The sequence below is a fragment of the Limanda limanda genome, chromosome 3 (assembly GCF_963576545.1).
Source record: "Limanda limanda chromosome 3, fLimLim1.1, whole genome shotgun sequence".
NCBI classification, from domain to species: Eukaryota; Metazoa; Chordata; class Actinopteri; order Pleuronectiformes; family Pleuronectidae; genus Limanda; species Limanda limanda.
Window position 1 is genome coordinate 2,256,626 of NC_083638.1, and position 19,189 is coordinate 2,275,814.

At 48.5% G+C, this 19,189-nt stretch overlaps 2 protein-coding genes across 2 annotated transcripts in view; both read right to left on the minus strand.

Annotated features, from left to right (window-relative positions):
• Positions 1-2,044: 2,044 nt before the first annotated feature.
• slc9a5 (solute carrier family 9 member A5) lies at positions 2,045-13,145 on the minus strand. The gene is made up of 17 exons (XM_061067568.1): positions 13,079-13,145; positions 12,698-12,991; positions 7,982-8,284; positions 7,598-7,761; positions 6,611-6,689; positions 6,347-6,524; positions 5,410-5,630; positions 5,123-5,325; positions 4,913-5,002; positions 4,496-4,566; positions 4,266-4,392; positions 3,949-4,040; positions 3,571-3,697; positions 3,216-3,365; positions 3,045-3,114; positions 2,813-2,924; positions 2,045-2,648 (listed from the first exon to the last, which is right to left on the minus strand). The coding sequence occupies exons 1-17, from the start codon at positions 13,143-13,145 to the stop codon at positions 2,045-2,047; spliced, it is 2,952 nt and encodes a 983-aa protein (XP_060923551.1).
• Positions 13,146-14,889: 1,744 nt separating this feature from the next.
• Positions 14,890-19,189, minus strand: part of fhod1 (formin homology 2 domain containing 1) — a 31,188-nt gene continuing 26,888 nt past the window's right edge. Inside the window, exons 26-27 of the mRNA XM_061067615.1 lie at positions 17,756-17,932; positions 14,890-15,985 (exon numbers count right to left, since the gene is read on the minus strand). Coding sequence (XP_060923598.1) covers positions 15,903-15,985; positions 17,756-17,932 — 260 coding nt within the window. The 3' untranslated portion in view covers positions 14,890-15,902. The remainder of the gene's footprint in view (positions 15,986-17,755; positions 17,933-19,189) is intronic.

Sequence of the window (19,189 nt, forward strand, 5' to 3'; positions counted from 1 at the left end):
GGGGACAGGACGGAGGACGAGGGGACAGGACGGAGGACGGGGGGACAGGACGGAGGACGGGGGGACAGGAGGGACGAAGAGGGGACAGGACGGAGGACGGGGGGACAGGACGGAGGACGAGGGGACAGGAGGGACGAAGAGGGGACAGGACGGAGGACGAAGAGGGGACAGGACGGAGGACGAGGGGACAGGAGGGACAAAGAGGGGACAGGACGGAGGACGAGGGGACAGGAAGGAGGACGAGGGGACAGGAGGGAGGACGAGGGGACAGGAGGGACAGGAGGACGGGGGGACAGGAAGGAGGACGAGGGGCAGGAGGGACGAAGAGGGGCAGGAGGGACGAAGAGGGGACAGGACGGAAGACGAGGGGACAGGACGGAGGACAGAGATCTCCAGCAGCTGCTGCAGTACGACCCCTTCAGGGACCTGGAGGTCTGAACGCCTGGGGCAACATGAGACCTGCTGGTGGAAACTAAGGAGTGAAATCTGTAATATTCACCTTAATCTGATCCTTTAATTTGTTCACAGGGATTATTGATCTGCAGCTGGTTCCTTGTGTTGTGTTCAGGTCACATGGGAGTTTATAAATATCTAACAAGGACGGACACGGCCTCTGAGAAGAGAATGAAACCAGACGTGATGATCCTGTGCTACACAATCCATCCAGTGTTGCTTTGTTGTGTCTCTTCCTGTGGTCCATGCTGATATGGGTATGGGCAGCAGTTGAACAGCAGTGTTGTGAGATGCTGTGGTGTTGTATGGTTATTACATGTTGTGTTGTTAAGTTGAGTTGCTGCAGCAGCTGCTGGACTTTGTGCAACACAAACTGACTCTTTGGCAAAACAAGACACACAAACTTCAGATTCAGTGTGAAAACATTCTGCTGGTGAATAATGAACCTACACACACACTCACACACTCACACACACACACAGCGACACAGAGTAAGGCAGTTATAGACAGACACACGCTGTCTACATGTTCATGAAGCTTTTACACTTTGGTCTTTGAAAACAAGCGACTCCGGAGTCCGACTGCAGGTGGCGCTGTGCTCACACATCCTCACTCAGACCATCACACTCACACTCTATCACAACATGAGTCTTTGTCTCTCAGCATGTGAACTGGTCCAGGATTAAAAAGACTGATTATCTGTAGATGATCAATAATGTTCTAAAAAGCAGCAGCAACACTTTAAGATGATTCACTATAAATGTAATATTTAAAATATTTATAGTTAAATTGCTCTCATCATGAACATCAGCAGAGATGTTCACGTACAAATCGATATATCACTTCCTGTCATTGAACGTCTTGTCGGCTCCTACGAACAGGAAGTGTGACATGTGACTCCACTGACAAACACACAACATCACAATAAAGTGAATGAACAGATGAGGGACAGACGCAGGACGGAGGAGACACAAACGAGTCATGTGACCCACTGACCCACGAGTCATGTGACCCACTGTGACGTCAGAAGAGACACAAGAAGCTCTGAACACAAATGTCTCGCCCACACTCTCTGGGATTCCAGCGATGAATGGGACAGTGTAGGTCCAGAATTTATAGTCACGGGGAGGAAGTTATAAATTCCAGCTTTCTGATTGGACGCAGACTGAGTGACATCGTGAGTGAATGATGAGTCATCGAACAGTGTTTTACAGGAAGAGAAAAGACAGAAATTTAGATGTAAAAATACCAAAATGTTTGTTTTAAAACAAGATCAAAATGAACAGTGAACACAGAGTCATTATTAACACGTATGAATCAGGTCATGTGACCTGTCACGTGTGTGGGAGGTGACGTTAACGAGCTCAGGAGATTAAACATCACTGAACCAAGTGGGCGGAGCCGAGGCTGTGATTGGACGGATGATTATCATATCAGAATAAGGGCACAGGCAAATAAACACTAATGTATCACTGGCTCCGCTGCTCGACACTGGGACTGAACTTTGGTGAAACTTGAGCTGCTACATTCATGTGTGAGTGACCTCGGGTGAGAGCTGGCTTCTGATTGGACGAGCTGACAGGCGTGTGCGTTACAGCTGGGTGGGGCCTCGGCTGTGTGGCTCGCTGCTGCCTGCAGGGGGCGCTGACACCAGGCTTCTCAGGTAGACACAGGGGTTCCTCCTCCCCCCTGGACCAGGGGCGGAGCCTGGAGGAGGTGGTGGGGGGGGCAGGGGCCCGGGGGGCCTCAGAGACGACATGAGCGGCTGCAGCTCCTGCGCTGCCGGCTCCTCCTCCTCTTCCTCCTCCTCCTCTTCCTCCTTCTTTTTCTTCTTCTCCGAGAAGCTGAAGGAGCCCTGTGACACCTGTGCTCCGATGGAGGAGGTGCTGCTCCCCAAGCTGCTGGGGGGGGTGTAGGAGGCCGGGCGCGGCCCCCCCAGGCGGGAGAGGGCGATGACCCGGGGGTGCACGGGCTCGACCGGCGCCGGCGGCGAGGAGATGCTCTCCAAGGACGAGATGCTCTGGTTCCAGGCCTGCTGGAGGTCAACGGGGATGACCTTTGTGGCCTCCACAGACACGCAGGGGGGGGTGGAGCTCACGCCGCCTTTCCACGGTAACTGGCTGCCCTCACTGATGGGTGAGGGGGGGGCGGTGGGACTCTGAGCCCCGCCCACAGCTGCTGGGACTGAGGGAGGAGTCACAAGGAGAGGAGGGTTAGAGTCTGAACTGCTCCTGAATCCAAACACTGATCAATCAGAGAGAAACTGGAACAGCTGCTTCATCACAGATTGAGAACAGGTGATGAAACCACCTGACAGGTCATGTGACTGATGACTCTCCTGACAGGTCATGTGACTGATGACTCACCTGAGGTCTCGACCTGACGAGCGACGAAGGTGATGCCGACGTCTTCGTCCTTCTCCGGGTCCGAGTGCTCTGCTTCCTCCGACTCCACAGGGACGACCACTGGATCTGAACACACACACACACACACAACTCGTCAGTGCACAGTCTCCCCCTGCTGGCGGGCAGGTGTATTGAAGGTGAAGGGCCCCTGAGCGCTCTGCCCCCCCCCCCGTCACTGTGCCTGACCTTTGTCGTGCCAGCTGACGTTGCGTCTGGGTTTGTCGCCGCCGTCGTCTTTGGTGTCAGATCCTCGCCGCTGGGGAAAGAAGAATAAACCCGTCAGCTCCACTACAGCTGTGTGTGTGTGTGTTTGTGTGTCTGTGTGTGTCTGTGTGTGTGTCTGTGTGTGAGGCAGACCTTCTTGAGGCTGCGCTCCTTCTTGTGTCGTTTGTGTCTGGTGGATTTGAACGTCTCCATGCGACTCTTCATGTTTCTCTGGAAAACCTCCCGGTCCTGACGCTCCTTCTCCCCCAGAGGCATGAAGTGTCGGCTGTAGTGAGACTGGTACTGAACAAACACAACACAACAGACACACAAAAAAGTGAGCACACTACATATAACCCACTGACACAACACAGGAACAACACAGTCCTTATAGAAACTCTGTGTGTGTGTGTTTGTGTTTGTGTGTGTGTGTGTGTGTGTGTGTGTGTGTGTGTGTGTGTGTGTGTGTGTGTGTGTTTTTGTGTGTGTGTGTGTGTGTTTGTGTTACCCGTCTCCTGGGTTTGTACAGGTTTCCTGCGAGGACATGATGTGTCTCTGAGTCCTCCTCCACTTTGGCTCCAGGGACGTTATCGATCGCCTGGAGGTCCAGACACACGCCGCTGCCGTTCTCACGCCTGGAACACGCAGGTAAACAACAGGTAAACAACAGGTAAACAACAGGTAAACAACAAGTAAACAACACGTTAACAACACAACACCGAGCCTGGAACAGACCACATTGTCCTTCTTAGATTAAACTAAATCACAATTCACATTCAACTACATTTCCCATGAGGCCCTCACTGCCTGGGGCTCACACACACACACACACAAACACACACCAATACACACACACACACAGACACACAACAGTCATGGGACTCACAGGTAGTTGGTGACGTTGGTGACTTCAGGAAACGAGGCTCTGGAGGCCATGGAGGGAAGAGACAGTCTGGCTGAGGTCAGGACGTTCCCACCCTACACACACACAGACACACAAACACACACACACAAACGCACACGCACACGCAGGCACACATGCACACGCACACACACACAGGTCAAAGGTTAGATCCATCAGCTTTCCCTGTTTCTCCTCTTGAAGGCCACATCTCCCATAATCCCTCAGTTCAGAGTGTTTCATGAACCTGGTGAAGGTGAAAGGTCACCACACGTGTGAGTGAAGTGGCGAGCCGCTCTCACCTGGTCGATGACGCTGATGGCGTCCCGGATGTTGATCTTCTGGTACGCCTCCCACAGCTCGCTCTTCCTGTACACCGACTTCCTCAGCAGCAGCTTGCTCAGGTAGTTCTTATCAAACTGCTCCCACCTGAGGACGAGACACACACACACACACACACGTGACCTCGTGACCTCTCACGTGTGACACATGACCACGGACATGATGTCATCAGGACGTCTTCAGGACTGACTTGTCTCTCCAGTGGTGGTAACCCTGCAGGCCTGCGATGTCCTCCACCGCCGTCAGGATGTGATCGAAGGCCTGAGGACACGGGATGACATCATCAAGATATCAGATCAACAACAGGAAGTGACCGTGACCACGGAGGTGAATCTATCAAACATCTGAATGATGGAGGGAGAGAGAGAGAGAGAGAGAGAGAGAGAGAGAGAGAGAGAGAGAGAGAGAGAGAGAGAGAGAGAGAGAGAACAGGAGCACAGGAGGTTTTTCTTGGACTGGAGAGGAGGACAAAGGAGAAGAAGAAGAAGAAGAAGAAGAAGAAGAAGAAGAAGAAGAAGAAGAAGAAGAAGAAGAAGAAGAAGAAGAAGAAGAAGAAGAAGAAGAAGAAGAAGAAGAAGAAGAAGAAGAAGAAGAAGAGTCCTCTCACCCTCTCGTGGATCTCCTCGTTGATGGTCGGTTTTCTGTTGGTGGAACGAGGAACTTTGAGCCAATTCACCAGAGGTTTGATGGTCAGGCCCTGACAACAGGAAGTGAACGTGTGACACAGACGATGACCTCAACACCACGAACCAATCAGAAACCAGGACACGTTCACACAACCTTCATACAGACACACACACACACACTCAGCTCTCACCTGGAACATGACCGTGAAAAACACCACCACGATCGTCGTGGCGACAAAGTAATCTTTGGCCTTGACGCGCTCGCCGTCCAGCAGAACCACCAGAGCGAACGCCACCGCCCCCCGCAGGCCGCCGTACGACATCACCACCTGGTCGATCTTGTCCAATGGGACGAGGCGGAAGCGGTTGAGGACCCAGGTCTGACCGATCACACCTGGAGGTCAGAGGTTATCAGAGGTCGGTTACAGATGGACAGAGGGCAGAGGTCACGGTGTCGGGGGGGCGGGGGGGGACTGACCCATGGCTCTGAAGACGAAGATGAAGATGAGGGTGCAGGACACCAGGCCTGTGTCCCAGGCCCACTTGGTCTTGTCCACGGCTGAGATCCCGAGGAAGATGAAGATGATGGTCTCAGCGATGCTGGCCAGAGTCTTCATCGTGTACTTGACCGTGGTCCGAGACTTCTGGGAGATGTTGGCCTCCACGTATTTATTGGCTCCGATGCCACAGAAGGTCATTCTGATTGGATGACAAGAGGGACACTGTTTCTGTGTGTGTGTGTGTGTGTGTGTGTGTGTGTGTGTGTGTGTGTGTGTGTGTGTGTGTGTGTATATGAGAGTATACACTGTTATTAACACTGTTAGTAACAACTGTTGGTAAACTGCTGCTTCTTTTTACTTTGCTATGTTATATGTTATATGTTATATGTTATATGTTATATGTTATATGGTATCTTATTTTTATTTTGTAAAGCCCTTGCCTGCCAGGTCAAAAGATCACAGGTCCCACTTACTACGTACTTACTACATATATATTCACATTTTTTGTTTTAATTTAAAATTCCCCACTCCACCCGGTAAACATCTGCTTCATTTTAATATTTTTCTGCTTCATTTTAATATTTTAATATGTAATACATTATATGTTATATGGTATGTTTTTGGATTTTTGTAAAGCCTGTCTACTGTGTAGATGCTGCCTTCCATGTCCCAAGAAACTTTGATTTGATTTGATTTGAGATGGGACAGGGACCAAATCTAATATCAATCTACACTAAGTCGTCTGGTTGTAAAAGACTGAACTGATCTGAGCAGCAGCTGTTAGAGAACAGGGTCAGTCCCAGTGGGATTGATTCTCCATGTTGTTTCTACTGAGGTTGCTTACTGAAGAGGGTCATGTGATCGAAGCCCGACCAATCGCTGAAGGCTGTGTGTGGCTCATGGAGTTCTACTTACGACAGGATGGCGGACAGCGAGAAGAGCTCGGCGGTCAGGTAGGCCAGGTAGACCAGCAGGAAGACGAAGAGCGGCTCGATGATGCGGACCTTCTTCGTGAAGCGAGTGATGAAACCCAGGATGACGGCAAACACCAGACCCACCAGAGTCCCGCCGATACTGACGATGAGGAAGGAGGCTGCGCAGGAGGAAGATGAGGAAGATGATGAAGATGAGTGAGCTCCAGAGGAGAAGAAGACACTTTCATGGTCTCGGTGAACTCACCAACTCCTTTGAAGTAATCTGCCGTCTGGACGTTCTCCACTCCGACCTCCACGAAGGAAATGTAGACTTTATATAACACCTGCAACAGAGAGAAGAGACTCAGGTTACCGCTGGTTACCGCTGGTTACCGCTGGTTACCGCTGGTTACCGCTGGTTACCACTGGTTACCGCTGGTTACCACTGGTTACCGCTGGTTACCACTGGTTACCACTGGTTACCGGTTAGAGGCCGTGACGTCACCTGTTGCTGACTGGGGACCAGAGTGTGTCTCTGCGTGTGTATGTGTGTGTGTTTGTGGTGACTGAGCTGCCCTGATGTCACTTCCTGTCAAGCACAGGTGATGCATCGTCATGGAAACATGTAGAATGTTGTTGCTGCAGGTCACAGTTTCGGTTTCTTCCCACACTGAGTTGTGTTGCTGGGATTAGCTCAAACTCTGAGTTCTGCGGAGGATTAGAAAGCTGCCGAGTTAATCTGCTGGAACTCTTTAATCTCACGTTACTGAGTCAATGTGAATTCTTTCTGCGTCGCTCTGTTCTTCACAATAAAATTCTTTGTTGGAACGTTTGACTCAGAAGGAAAGAAAAGTCAGAACGTCTCCGCTGCCGAGACCAGGATCTGACTTCAGGTCTGTGACAATAAACCATACATATGACGGGTTAGTTTATAGACAACTATCAAAATAACTCAGAAATACAACCAGAGCGAAGTGGACATGACCGACACACACACACAGACACACACACACACACACACAAAGACACACACACACACAGACACACACAAAGACACACACACACCTAGTAATCCTCTCTTACATATGTGTACCTCTTGTCAATCAATCAATCAAATTTTATTTGTATAGCCCATATTCACAAATCACAATTCGTCTCATAGGGCTTTAACATGGTGTGACATTCTCTTGTGCCCTGTGTGTGTGTGTGTGTGTGTGTGTGTGTGTATTGTGTGTGTGTGTGTGTGTCTCACCACGGTGACGGCGTCGTTGAGCAGCGACTCTCCGAACACGATGATGAAGAGCATGTCGTTGATGTGAACCTCCTCGAACACGGCCAGCACCGCCACCGGGTCCACGGCCGAGATCAGCGCTCCGAACAGGAGGAAGTCCATGAGGTCGGCCTGCACACGCTCATCTGCACACACACACACACACACACACACACACACACACACACACACACACACACAAAGACACCCAGACACACACACACACACACAGGAGACGCAAATTCTATTTGTTGGTACCTGAACGTGTCACAGTCACAGGATGACATCACAGATCAATATCCCAGTCTCCAGGTAGCTGACCCTCTCTGACCCCCAGTCACTGACCCTACGACCCCTGTCACTGACCTATGACCCCCAGCAGTTTGGCGGCATACAGGCAGAAGCCGGTGCAGAAGGCGTTCCACAGCGTCCCGACCACGGCGTACGTCAGGATGGCGCCCAGGTTGTCGAAGAAGAGGCGGGCGGGCATGAAGTAGCCGGCGTCGCCCACGATGGTCGGCAGCAGGAAGAGGAAGAAGAGGGCGGGCTCTAGCTGGTACAGCTGCTTCTTATTGGCTATGAGCACGACGCCGCCCAGGACCAGGCCCAGCAGGATGAGCATGCAGCTCTCTGGAACCACCGTGGTGAAGCGCTGGGAGAGGTGGAACACTGCAGGAGAACCAGGAAGTAAAGTGAGAGACACACACTCACACACACACACACACACACACACACACACAAACACACACACATCAGCTGATCCTCTCACACACCAGACGCACAACGAGGACAGAAACTCTGAACGTTCATCAGCTCAACAACGAGAGATCAAACTAATATCAGTTAATTATCATTCAACAAACACAGTAGTTTATTTAGATACAGATACACACACACACACACACACACACAAACACACACACTGTTGATTAATGTGCCGCTGAAAATAGTCCCCAACAAAGTCCCTGTTTACCTTTTTAGGGCAAACCACTGAGATAACATAAAGATGAGTTTAATAGCTTGAAGACTTCAGTAGGAACCAATGAGCTGCGAGTCTCAGACAGGGGGGGACTTCAGAAAGTGACGCACACACGTATGGTTCAAGTCTGTCTGTCTCAATGCAGAGGACGTGTTTGAAGACTGATGACGTCTGGATCCTTCTCTGAACAGCGTATCCCAGAATGCATTGTGCTGGTGAAGCTGAGCTGCAGCTGCTCAGAGGAGCTGAGGCTGCAGTTCTAAATCCAGGTGTGGACGCACTGTGAGGACGCACATGTGATGGGACGCACCTGGAGGACGTCCTCCTCAGGGGAGGAGTCTCTGAGCCGAAGCAGCTTCACGACCAATCAAACGAGTAGTTTCTCTTCTCATTGATTTGTGACCAACGACTCAATATCAACACAGATCAGAACATATAGATCCAAACTTTTATTAAAGTGACTCTCCTGACTCGTCCCTCTAACTCTCTTTCGCTCGCTTGTGCCGACAAACACACACACACACACACACACACACACACACACACACACACACACACACACACACACACACACACACACACACACACACACACACACACACACACACACACACACACACACACACACACACACACACAAAGACAGACATACAGACTGACCCTTTAAATTGTTTTTCCAAACATTCCAACAGCATCAAATGTGTTGGGAGATGGTTTTTGAGCAAACCGCGGGCCACTCTTTCGGCCTGGATGTGTAGTCAAAACCTGAAAGCACATGTTCTTTGTCTTGAGAAAGAACATGTGCTGGAGCGAACTCAATCTCCCAAGAAGCCACAGGTTCCATTGTTCTGAGACATTAAAGGAACTCAGTCTCTGAAGGGGGCCATAGGCTCCTTCTGCTCTGGACATCTTCACACATAGGTGCGAAGTTCTACCAGGATCAACTCCAATTGGTCAATCTGGCCACATGACCTGAGAGTCACTGGGCCTATTTAAGAGCAGGCCTCCTCCAGAGTCTCTCTCTCTTTCTCCACCGACCACCACTGAGGACGGCGGGCTGTCCAGCCTCTCCTCTCCTGCATCGCCTAGCGGGGGCCTGACTGCTCCTGCCGGGCATCTTCTCTTTGCATCCAACTCTACGAGAGGAGCGCAAAGGTGCAGCTTCCAGCTCATCTTCTCAAGGAAACCTCCTCGCCCTTCAAGCTCTACCATTCTCCTTGCAGCGATTCGATATCCTGCAGGTAAGGAATTCAACAAGCGAGAGCATCACAGCTCAACAGAACCGCGGAAGCAGAGACCACACGAACCAGAGTCTTCAAAGCCAGGAAGAACGGCGGACCGCATAGCAACTTTCTCCCTGTTCAAGAACTGGTAACATACTGGGCTTAATAATTATACTACGCTGAGCAAGCCTGTTTATTTGATTCTGTGTGGTGTTTTTAAAGTTGATATATGTGGTGTGATGGTGGTTACAAGTAAGATTAAAGTTAAATGTTACATACGCTCCTCACAGGATTTCTCTGACCCTTTCAGTCTCTGTTTAACATCCACACAGAGACGCATATCTCCTCACCTCATCAGCTCAGACCCCCACTGCAAGTCGTAGAACCACTTCTGCAGAAGAAGGGGGGGTGCTATCTTAGAGACCATCTTAAAAGATCACAGGAAGGTGTGACTTTCTTTGTTTAACTACCAGAGAGACCCTCACACACACACACACACACACACACACACACACACACACATCTTTGTTAGTAACTTGTGTTTTTGATACTTTATTATGTCCATAATAAATGTTTTCTTTTAAACTTGTCCTTTCATTAATGTTGCATAAGTGAATTTTGCCAACGTTACACTGTCAAGAACTCTATAAACCTTAACTGTTCATTATATAATCTTTAATAGTAAATATTAAGATTTCGAAGTGAACTAGATCTAAATGAGACTGATCTTAATCAATAAATTGGCTATCGTTTCCCTTCTGTGAAGGGTGGTGCCCCGCGAGAACTTAAACAAACTAAAGTTATGATTTAATATTAATATTAATGTTTTATATTTGATTTTGATAACCAAATGTATTGAACGCCTAAAGGCACACCAGCTTAAGATATCACTCCTAACCATTATTGCACAACAAATGTAACTTAAATCGTCCTGATGTTGACGTGTCCATGTTCATACACTGAACATGTGACAGTTACACCTGTACGTGTTTCTATGACGATAGATTCAGGAAGCTCAACCCTGTGGTTATATTAGGAGAAAGTGAACGAGTCTTTAAATGTCTCCGTGGACGTCTCACATCAGCCAGCGGCGGCGTGTGTCTCAGGAGACGAGCTGCTGCAGCTCAGAGACTCAGGGAGCAGGTTCCACAACAACACCTGAAACCTTATCTCCTCGTAAAGTGAGTCCTCAAACAGCTGCTCATCTCCAGATGTGTCAGTGCTCTCTCTCTTTCAGCTCCGGACACAAACATCTGGAGGAAACAGGGACGTGTTGGTCTGAGTCGAGAGAAACGACACTGTGTGAGTTTAGAGAAACGACACTGTGTGAGTTTAGAGAAACGACACTGTGTGAGTCTGTGGTGATCAACAGTGTCTCTGTTCACAAGAAGAAAACAGTCCAACATTGAGCGTCAGATAATTGTGCGACAGGTTGAGTTGTCATCAGATGAGGATAGAGAAGTGGATTCATCTGAGTGAACAGAGCCTGAGTGTGTGTCTGTGTTTGTGTGTGTGTGTGTGTTTGTGTAACATTATCACGTTAACAAGCAGCATGTATATCTTGTTAATGTCCTGCAGCACAGTGAGTCACCAGCAGCCCAGGAAACATGACACTGTGTGTGTGTGTGTGTGTGTGTGTGTGTGTGTGTGTGTGTGTGTGTGTGTGTGTGTGTGTGTGTGTGTGTGTGTGTGTGTGTGTGTGAGTCCACAGAGCCATGACAGAAGAACAGAATGTTTAATGTAAGATGGGGAGACGGAGACAGAAGCTGCTTTCAGACAAGACCTGAAGAACCATGTTCCTCACATGTTCCTCACATGTTCTACTTCAACCAGCAGGACAATGTGTGGAAGCTTCCCAGTGAGCGAGTGGACGTGTGGACGAGGTTTCTAACACGTGACGTGAAACTGAAGAACACAAAGATCTCAGGATGAAGAAGAGGAGCCGGACACGTAGAAGACGAAGACGTCCACTTGGAAACACGAGGAGATTCCAGATCTTCTGGTGATGAGGCCGACGCCGTGTGGAGGAGCTGGAAACAACAACACTGATCTGTCCACAGCAGAGTTTATACGTCATGTCCCGCCTCCTGCTGCTCTACAAGCTCTGCCCCTCTACCCAGGCTCCGCCCCTCCAGAGTTTGACTCCTGTTCACTCATCACTTGATGTTGTTCAGTTTTCTGGCTCCAGTTGAAGTTCGATGCAGATTCATATCAATGTAAACAGGAACCAGGATTCACTCTGGATTAAACCTGTGACCACTGGGTTTATATCAGTTACATGCTCTTTATAAAGGAGGTGTGAGGTTCTGCTTCCAGTGGAGCAGCACGACCAGAACCAGGATCAGGATCAGGATCAGGACCAGGATCAGGACCAAACCCAGAACAAGAACCTGAACAAGAACCACATCCAGAACCAGGATCAAACCCAGAACAAGAACCTGTACAAGAACGACAACGAGAACAACCAGAACCAGGATCAGGATCAGGACCAGGACCAGGACCTAACCAAGAACAAGAACCAGAACTAGAACCAGAACAAGAACAACCAGATCCAGGACCAGGATCAGGATCAGGATCAGGACCTAACCAAGAACAAGAACAAGAACCAGAACCAGAACCAGAACCAGAACCAGAACAACAAGAACCAGATCCAGGATCAAACCCAGAACATGAACCTGAACAAGAACAAGAACAAGAACAACCAGAACTAAACCCAAACCCAGAATAAGAACCAGAACCAGAGTAAAGTGACAGTGTTTCACTTGAGATTACACACACAGACGCACACACACACACAGACACACACACACACACACACACACACACACACACACACACACACACACACACACACACACACACACACACACAGACACTCACAGATCTTGGCCACGCTGGCCACCAGGAGCCAGATGGCGATGATGAACGGGGTCTGCACGTAGCTCCACTCCCACTGGACCACCCGGAACCCGCCGCCGTGGTGGTGCTGCCCCCCCTCCTGCTCCTCCACCGGGCCGGTCGGGTCCTCCATCCCGGACCGGGCCGAGGCGACACCGGGAGCCCGGGGATCCGCTCCGGGCTGCGGGATGAGGAGGAGCCGCGGGGCGGAGGAGGAGGAGGAGGAGGCAGGTGCCGGCGGAGAGAAGCCGAGACCCGGCCCCCGGAGCGGAGGAGGACCGGTCCCCGGGACAAGAGGACCAGTCCCCGGGAGAAGAGCACCGGTCCCCGGGAGTAGAGGAGCACCGGTCCCCGGGACAGGAGCACCGGTCCCCGGGAGGTCGGCCGCAGAGACCGGCAGCAGCAGCAGAACCAGACCGAGCAGCAGCATCTTCACCCCGGAGCTCAGGAGGCTGACATCCCGGTTATATACACACCGGGACACCGAGAGGACACGGAGGAGGAGGAGGAGGAGGAGGAGGAGGAGGAGGAGGAGGAGGAGGAGGAGGAGGAGGAGGAGGAGGAGGAGGAGGAGGAAGAGGAGGAGGAGCAGGAGGAGGAAGAGGCCGGTACTACTCACACCGGTAAGACACGGAGGAGGGGACACCGGAGCTAGACATGTGACCCCCCCAGTCCCGCTTTAAAGACACACACACACACACACACACACACACACACACACACACACACACACACACACACACACACACACACACACACACACACACGCACACGCACAAATACAAACACACGCACGCACACACACACTCACACACACACACACACACACACACACGCACACGCACAAATACAAACACACGCACGCACACACACATATACACACAAACACACACAATATAAATAAAAAAGAATACGATATCAGTGATTAAATAATGAAATATTGTGACATTAAAACACAAACCTTTGATGTTGATACTTTAACTTTATACTTGGAATCTTCCTCCACATGTTTTTATTATTTGGACCTTTCAGTGATTTCCTCCTCTGGTTCTCAATCTTTGGCTCGAGTCTCTTTAAAAGGTCATCAGACAAACAGAGGGGTCAGGAGACAGGAAGCTGTGTCACATACGTGAGTGTGAGTTTTAAACTCTCTTCACATCTGGATCAGAGAACCAGGCCCAGAGGTCAAGGGTGAAAACATCTGGTTTAATCTGAACAGTGTTTTCATTCAGGAGTTTCCAGATGTTCTTCTCCCATCATCTTCCAGCTCCTCCCACAGGACCCTGAGGTGCACCCAGGCCTGAGGTCAGCTGGGAGCCAGGACCCAGACCAGGACCCAGACCAGGACCCCGACCAGGACCCTGACCAGGACCCCGACCAGGACCCTGACCAGGACCCCCGACCAGGACCCTGACCAGGACCATGACCAGGACCCCCGACCAGGACCCTGACCAGGACCCTGACCAGGACCAGGACCCTGAGGTGCACCCGGGCCTGCAGTCAGCTGGGAGCCAGGACCCAGACCAGGACCCTGACCAGGACCCTGACCAGGACCCTGACCAGGACCATGACCTGGACCATGACCAGGACCAGGACCCTGACCAGGACCATGACCAGGACCCCTGACCAGGACCCCCGACCAGGACCCTGACCAGGACTAGGACCCTGACCAGGACCATGACCAGGACCCCGACCCCGACCAGGACCCAAACCAGGTTCCCACAAGCCCTCGGTCGGTTGGAGATTCACGGAGGATGAACAGTAGTTTGTTTTGACCTGTGGCGGCCTTCAAAATAAAAGCTTATGAGACTTGACTAGTGAGTTGTTTGATAAGCGATGCAGATGATTAGTGATCAATTAATAATGATCAACTTTATAATAACAAAAAAGGTTTTTAATAACAATAAAGTTTTTTCTCAGAATTAGAGACGTCATCATTTTGAAGAAAACAAACACAAAACTTAAGTTCTTCATAAAAAACTTTATTACTTAGAACATGGAACAGGTTCACTCTTCCTCTACTGTTTCTATAAAATGTTCATCTTCCACTTTAAATTAAAACAGAGTCTTCATCAGCAGAGTCACACAAACTGACCTGAGGTCAGAAGAAGCAGCTGACACACACAACCACACACACACACACACACAAACACACAAACACACACACACACACACAAACACACAAACACACACACACACACACAGGGCTAAAGCAGTGACAGTGACATGTTGAACTGTTTTGTTCCACATTAGTGATTTTATTCTAATTTGTTTTGTGACATGTAGTGTGTGTGTGCGTGTGTGTTTGTGTGCGTGTGTGTTTGTGTGTGCTTGTGTGTGTGTGTCTGCGTGTGTGTGTGTGTTTGTGAACGGTGACACAGCAGCTTGGTTGTAAAGGCGACGTCTCACCTGGTCCGAGTCTGAATCTCTCTAGTGGTAATAGATGATATTTCCAGCACACACTTCAGTAAAATAATTTTTTATTATACATTCTTTTCATTCATATTTACATTCTGTATTAAAATGATCATTAGATCAGATTTTTAAAAGTCTCAGTTCCTCAGTTTCCTGCTTTAGTTTTTATTTATCAGCTGAATCAATAAAAGTATCGATCAATGATTTCATTTTAAAACACGATTTACATTCAGTTGGATTCAGACTCAGACTTTAGTGAAATGTTGGTGAAAGAGATTGTTGCTAAAACTTTAACTTAACGTGTGTTTTAAATATCAAACATTTTAAAGTTTGTCTTTAATGTGTATGTGTGTGTGTGTGTGTGTGCATGTGTGTTTGTGTGTGTGTGTCAGTAACGTGAGATCAATAAAAAAATAACTTTTAGTGAAACATTGAAACTTGTGAATTTTGTGTGTTAAAAACTAGTTTGTGTAGTTAAAAAAAAATAAAAACAGCTGAGTACGTGTAATTCAGTGTGTGTATTTGTGTGTGTTGCACGGTGTTTTGTGTGTCTGTGTGAATCACCTGCTGTTGTTCAACATGCTAATATAATCACATTTACATGTGATAAAACCACACACTGTGTCGGAATGAAACTGATTCTCTGGTTTTTAACGGTTTCCACATGAACAGTGTTGACAATAAAGTTTGTTCAGTTTGAATCAGTCCTTCCTGTCGGTGGGCGGAGCCTCTCATCTGATCAGCTGAGTCCAGTCTCTTTAATCGATGACGATCAGACTCTGTCTCCCGTCTTGCTGTTGAGTCCCAGAGCCTGAACCACGTCCAGACTGAGGCCGCCCTTCAGGGTCCTGCGCACTGCAACACAACACAGACACACAATGTGACAGGAATCAGGTGTGTCGTGCGTTTGACGCCGTTGTCGTCGGACGAGCGGTTGTCGAGTTATTTTCATGTGCGACGTCAGAAGGTAGCAGCTGCTTTGACACAGTCTGGCAAAGTGAGGTCAACGCACACACGTCGTTAATGTTGGTTGAAGCTGTGATGTCACCGGGCAGGAAGCTGCGTACGTGTGACAGTGACCCCGACTTTAATCTGACCAATCACGTGCGGCGCTGAGTGACGGTTCTGATGCCGCCTCAGCAGTGGTGGAAAGTAACGAAGTAGTAATACTTCGTTACGAAGCAGAAATACTTCGTTACTGTACTCAAGTAGATTTTTCACATATCTGTACTTTACTTGAGTATTTATTTTCCTGACGACTTTTTACTTTTACTCGTTACATTTGAGCACAAATATCTGTACTTTCTACTTCTTACATTCTCAAAACTGGCTCGTTGCTTGAGCAGCGGAGGTTGGCGCCGCACGCCTCTACGCACGGCGCACCTCTCTCTCTCTCTCTCTCTCTCTCTCTCGAATAGTCCAGTTTGATCGTCTTCTCGGCTCCTCCAGGGCCGTGACCGACTCTGGAGGGGCCGATCGGAGGACCTCTCTAAACCATCCAATGGGGAGTAGCGATGTGTGTACAAAGGGGAGGGACTTAATCAACGCATGCACACTCCCCATCCATCTATTCCCTTTAGAATGATCCAGGTGCTCATGCAGGAGCTCGGTTCAGTTCAGTCTTTAGTTTTCTGTCTGAAATTTGGCAGGAAAACGAGACTGTGTCCAGTGATTTGTTCTTCTCTGTACCAGCCCTGCATGTGCAGGCTGTTAAAAGAGAAACCATCTTATTTTGTGTGCCTTGTTTCCCTTTGCTGAGTTATCATAAGGAACATTGTGTATCACTCCTGCTACTGATGAGAGGTCCATGTTTAGTGATATTTACAGAATGTTTTAGTGGTTATTCTGTGGTTTATTAATGTTCTTACAGACACAAGAGGCACTTGTTTATAGTTGATTCTTTGTTGTCTCTAGAAGTTCAGATTCACTGGTCCATAACTATTTGAACCTCAGCATCTAGGGTTCAAAATTGGTAAAATTATACATTATATACATTATATGCATATTGTGGTTATAATTTTTCAGTCAGTTGAGATAAATCTTGAGGAGAAACATTTTGGGTTGTTTTGTGTCTGTATAGGACTACTATAAAAAGCACTTTGCATTTTTAATTTTGGTACTTGTACTTTTACTTTTGATACTTAAGTACATTTCAACACCAGATACTTTTGATACTTAAGTACATTTAATATGAGCAACTCTAAGACTTTTACTTAAGTCATTTTCTGACGGGTGACTTTTACTTTCACCGAAGTCACTTTCAGGTGAGATATCTGTACTTTTACTCAAGTATGGCTTTTAAGTACTTTATACTCCACTGCGCCTCAGTAACTGTGGGTTAAAGTCTTGGTTCCCTGTCGGACTCTCAGCCACGTGACGCTTACTGCGCCGGTCGAGGTCGCAGCGTCCTTCACAGCCGCCGGGCGATCTGATTGGACGAGCACGAGACAGATTAAGCGATGAAGTGAAAACAGAGTCGTGATTGGCTCAGATAAGGAGGATGTTTTGGACACAGAGCTGCTGTTGTGTCTCCACAGAGTCTGAACCAGGCCGAGGCGGCGAGGTCGCGGGGGTCACGACCTTCTGAAGATCTAAAGGAACATTACAGCATTGCTCTGTACTCACGTGACTTCCTGTTGACTCGGGAGCGGGCTCGCGTCTTGGGGCTTGATGCTCGGACTGAGGGATTCTGGGTAACGGACTTGACGAGTCGGTCCATGATCTCGTCGGTGGCGTCGTCCTGGGAGCTGGTCCCGTCGTCTCTGGCTCCAGACAGCTGACACGGACTCACCCGGCCCATACCTGCAGACCAGAACCAGAACTTAACCCAGACCAGGACAGGGACCAAGATGTTCAGATAAAGACTAAATGTGTCTTTACTGCGAAGAAGGTCTGAGACGTCTCATGATCACGGACTATAAATAAAGATGGATGACGGGTCTGATATGAACGCACAATCATCAGGGTCAAAGTTTGTCTGAAGATTATTTTCTTGATGAATTAATTTATTGTTTGACTGTAAAAACAGAAATTAAGAACATCTCAGATACGAACGCTGCCATCTTGTGGTGATAACAGTATTTGTAGTGATCGTAGAGTCGAGCCGACCAATCCTGAGTCGGCCTCAGCTGTCAATCATAATGTCTCAGCCAGTTTATATATCATCAAATAACTAATTAAAACTTGAACATCAGCGTGATGAGACCTGAAATGACAGACACCATCTTTATGGGGGGGGGGGGTCCATGTCCCATCTGCTAACATCGAGGAGGAGAGGTTTATGGCCTATGATGCAGCCAGCCACAAGGGGGTGATAGAGAGACGGAGCCGTCCATAGATATATATATATAAAGACTAGATGTCTGGTCTGCGTTGCCGGGCAACGGGGACGAACGTCCGCACATGGCGGCCATCTTGCTACAGGCAGCTCTCTCACCCATAACATTGTGTTGGTAAATAACCATAACTTGCTCAATTTTCAACCGATCTTTAAACGGTTTGGTTTGTTATAAACGTCAGAGATGTAGATATGACACTGCATACTTGTGAATAATTATGTTATTTTCTAAACATTTTTTTATAATTTATGCAGTGTCATAACTACATATCTGACGTTTATAACAAACCAGATAGTTCAAAAATCGGTTGAAATTTGAACAAGTTATGGTTATTTACCAACACAATGTAATGGGTGAGCGAGATACCCCCTAGCAAGATGGCCGCCATGTGTGGACGTCCGGCTCCGTCGAACGAGACATCTAGTCTTTATATATAAATCTATGGACACGTCTACGATCAGAACAGACTCATCACAGATTCCTTCTCTGCACATAAATCACCTCAAAATATGGAGGCTTTTATCTTGAAATAAAATAACTGAAATAACACAGACACATCTGAGTCTCTTCGATCATCTGCTGCAAATAAAGAGAAACGTGTCGAAGCTGGAAACAGGAAGTAACTGTCAACACCAGTTTCCTTCCTGCGGTCTGATGATGTTCAGTGTAATCCTCAGTTCCTCAAAGTAACTAAGTACATGTACTCGAGTGCTCAGGAGTA

What these genes read in the sequence shown, in the direction of transcription:
- slc9a5 (XM_061067568.1), bottom strand. Translation starts at nt 13,145, where the DNA reads ATGCTGCTGCTCGGTCTGGTTCTGCTGCTGCTGCCGGTCTCTGCGGCC. An exon ending in TCAACGACGCCGTCACCGTG is followed by an intron (nt 6,690 to 7,597) that starts GTGAGACACACA and finishes TCTCTGTTGCAG; the next exon opens with GTGTTATATAAAGTCTACAT. An exon ending in CTTCGTCTTCAGAGCCATGG is followed by an intron (nt 5,326 to 5,409) that starts GTCAGTCCCCCC and finishes TCTGACCTCCAG; the next exon opens with GTGTGATCGGTCAGACCTGG.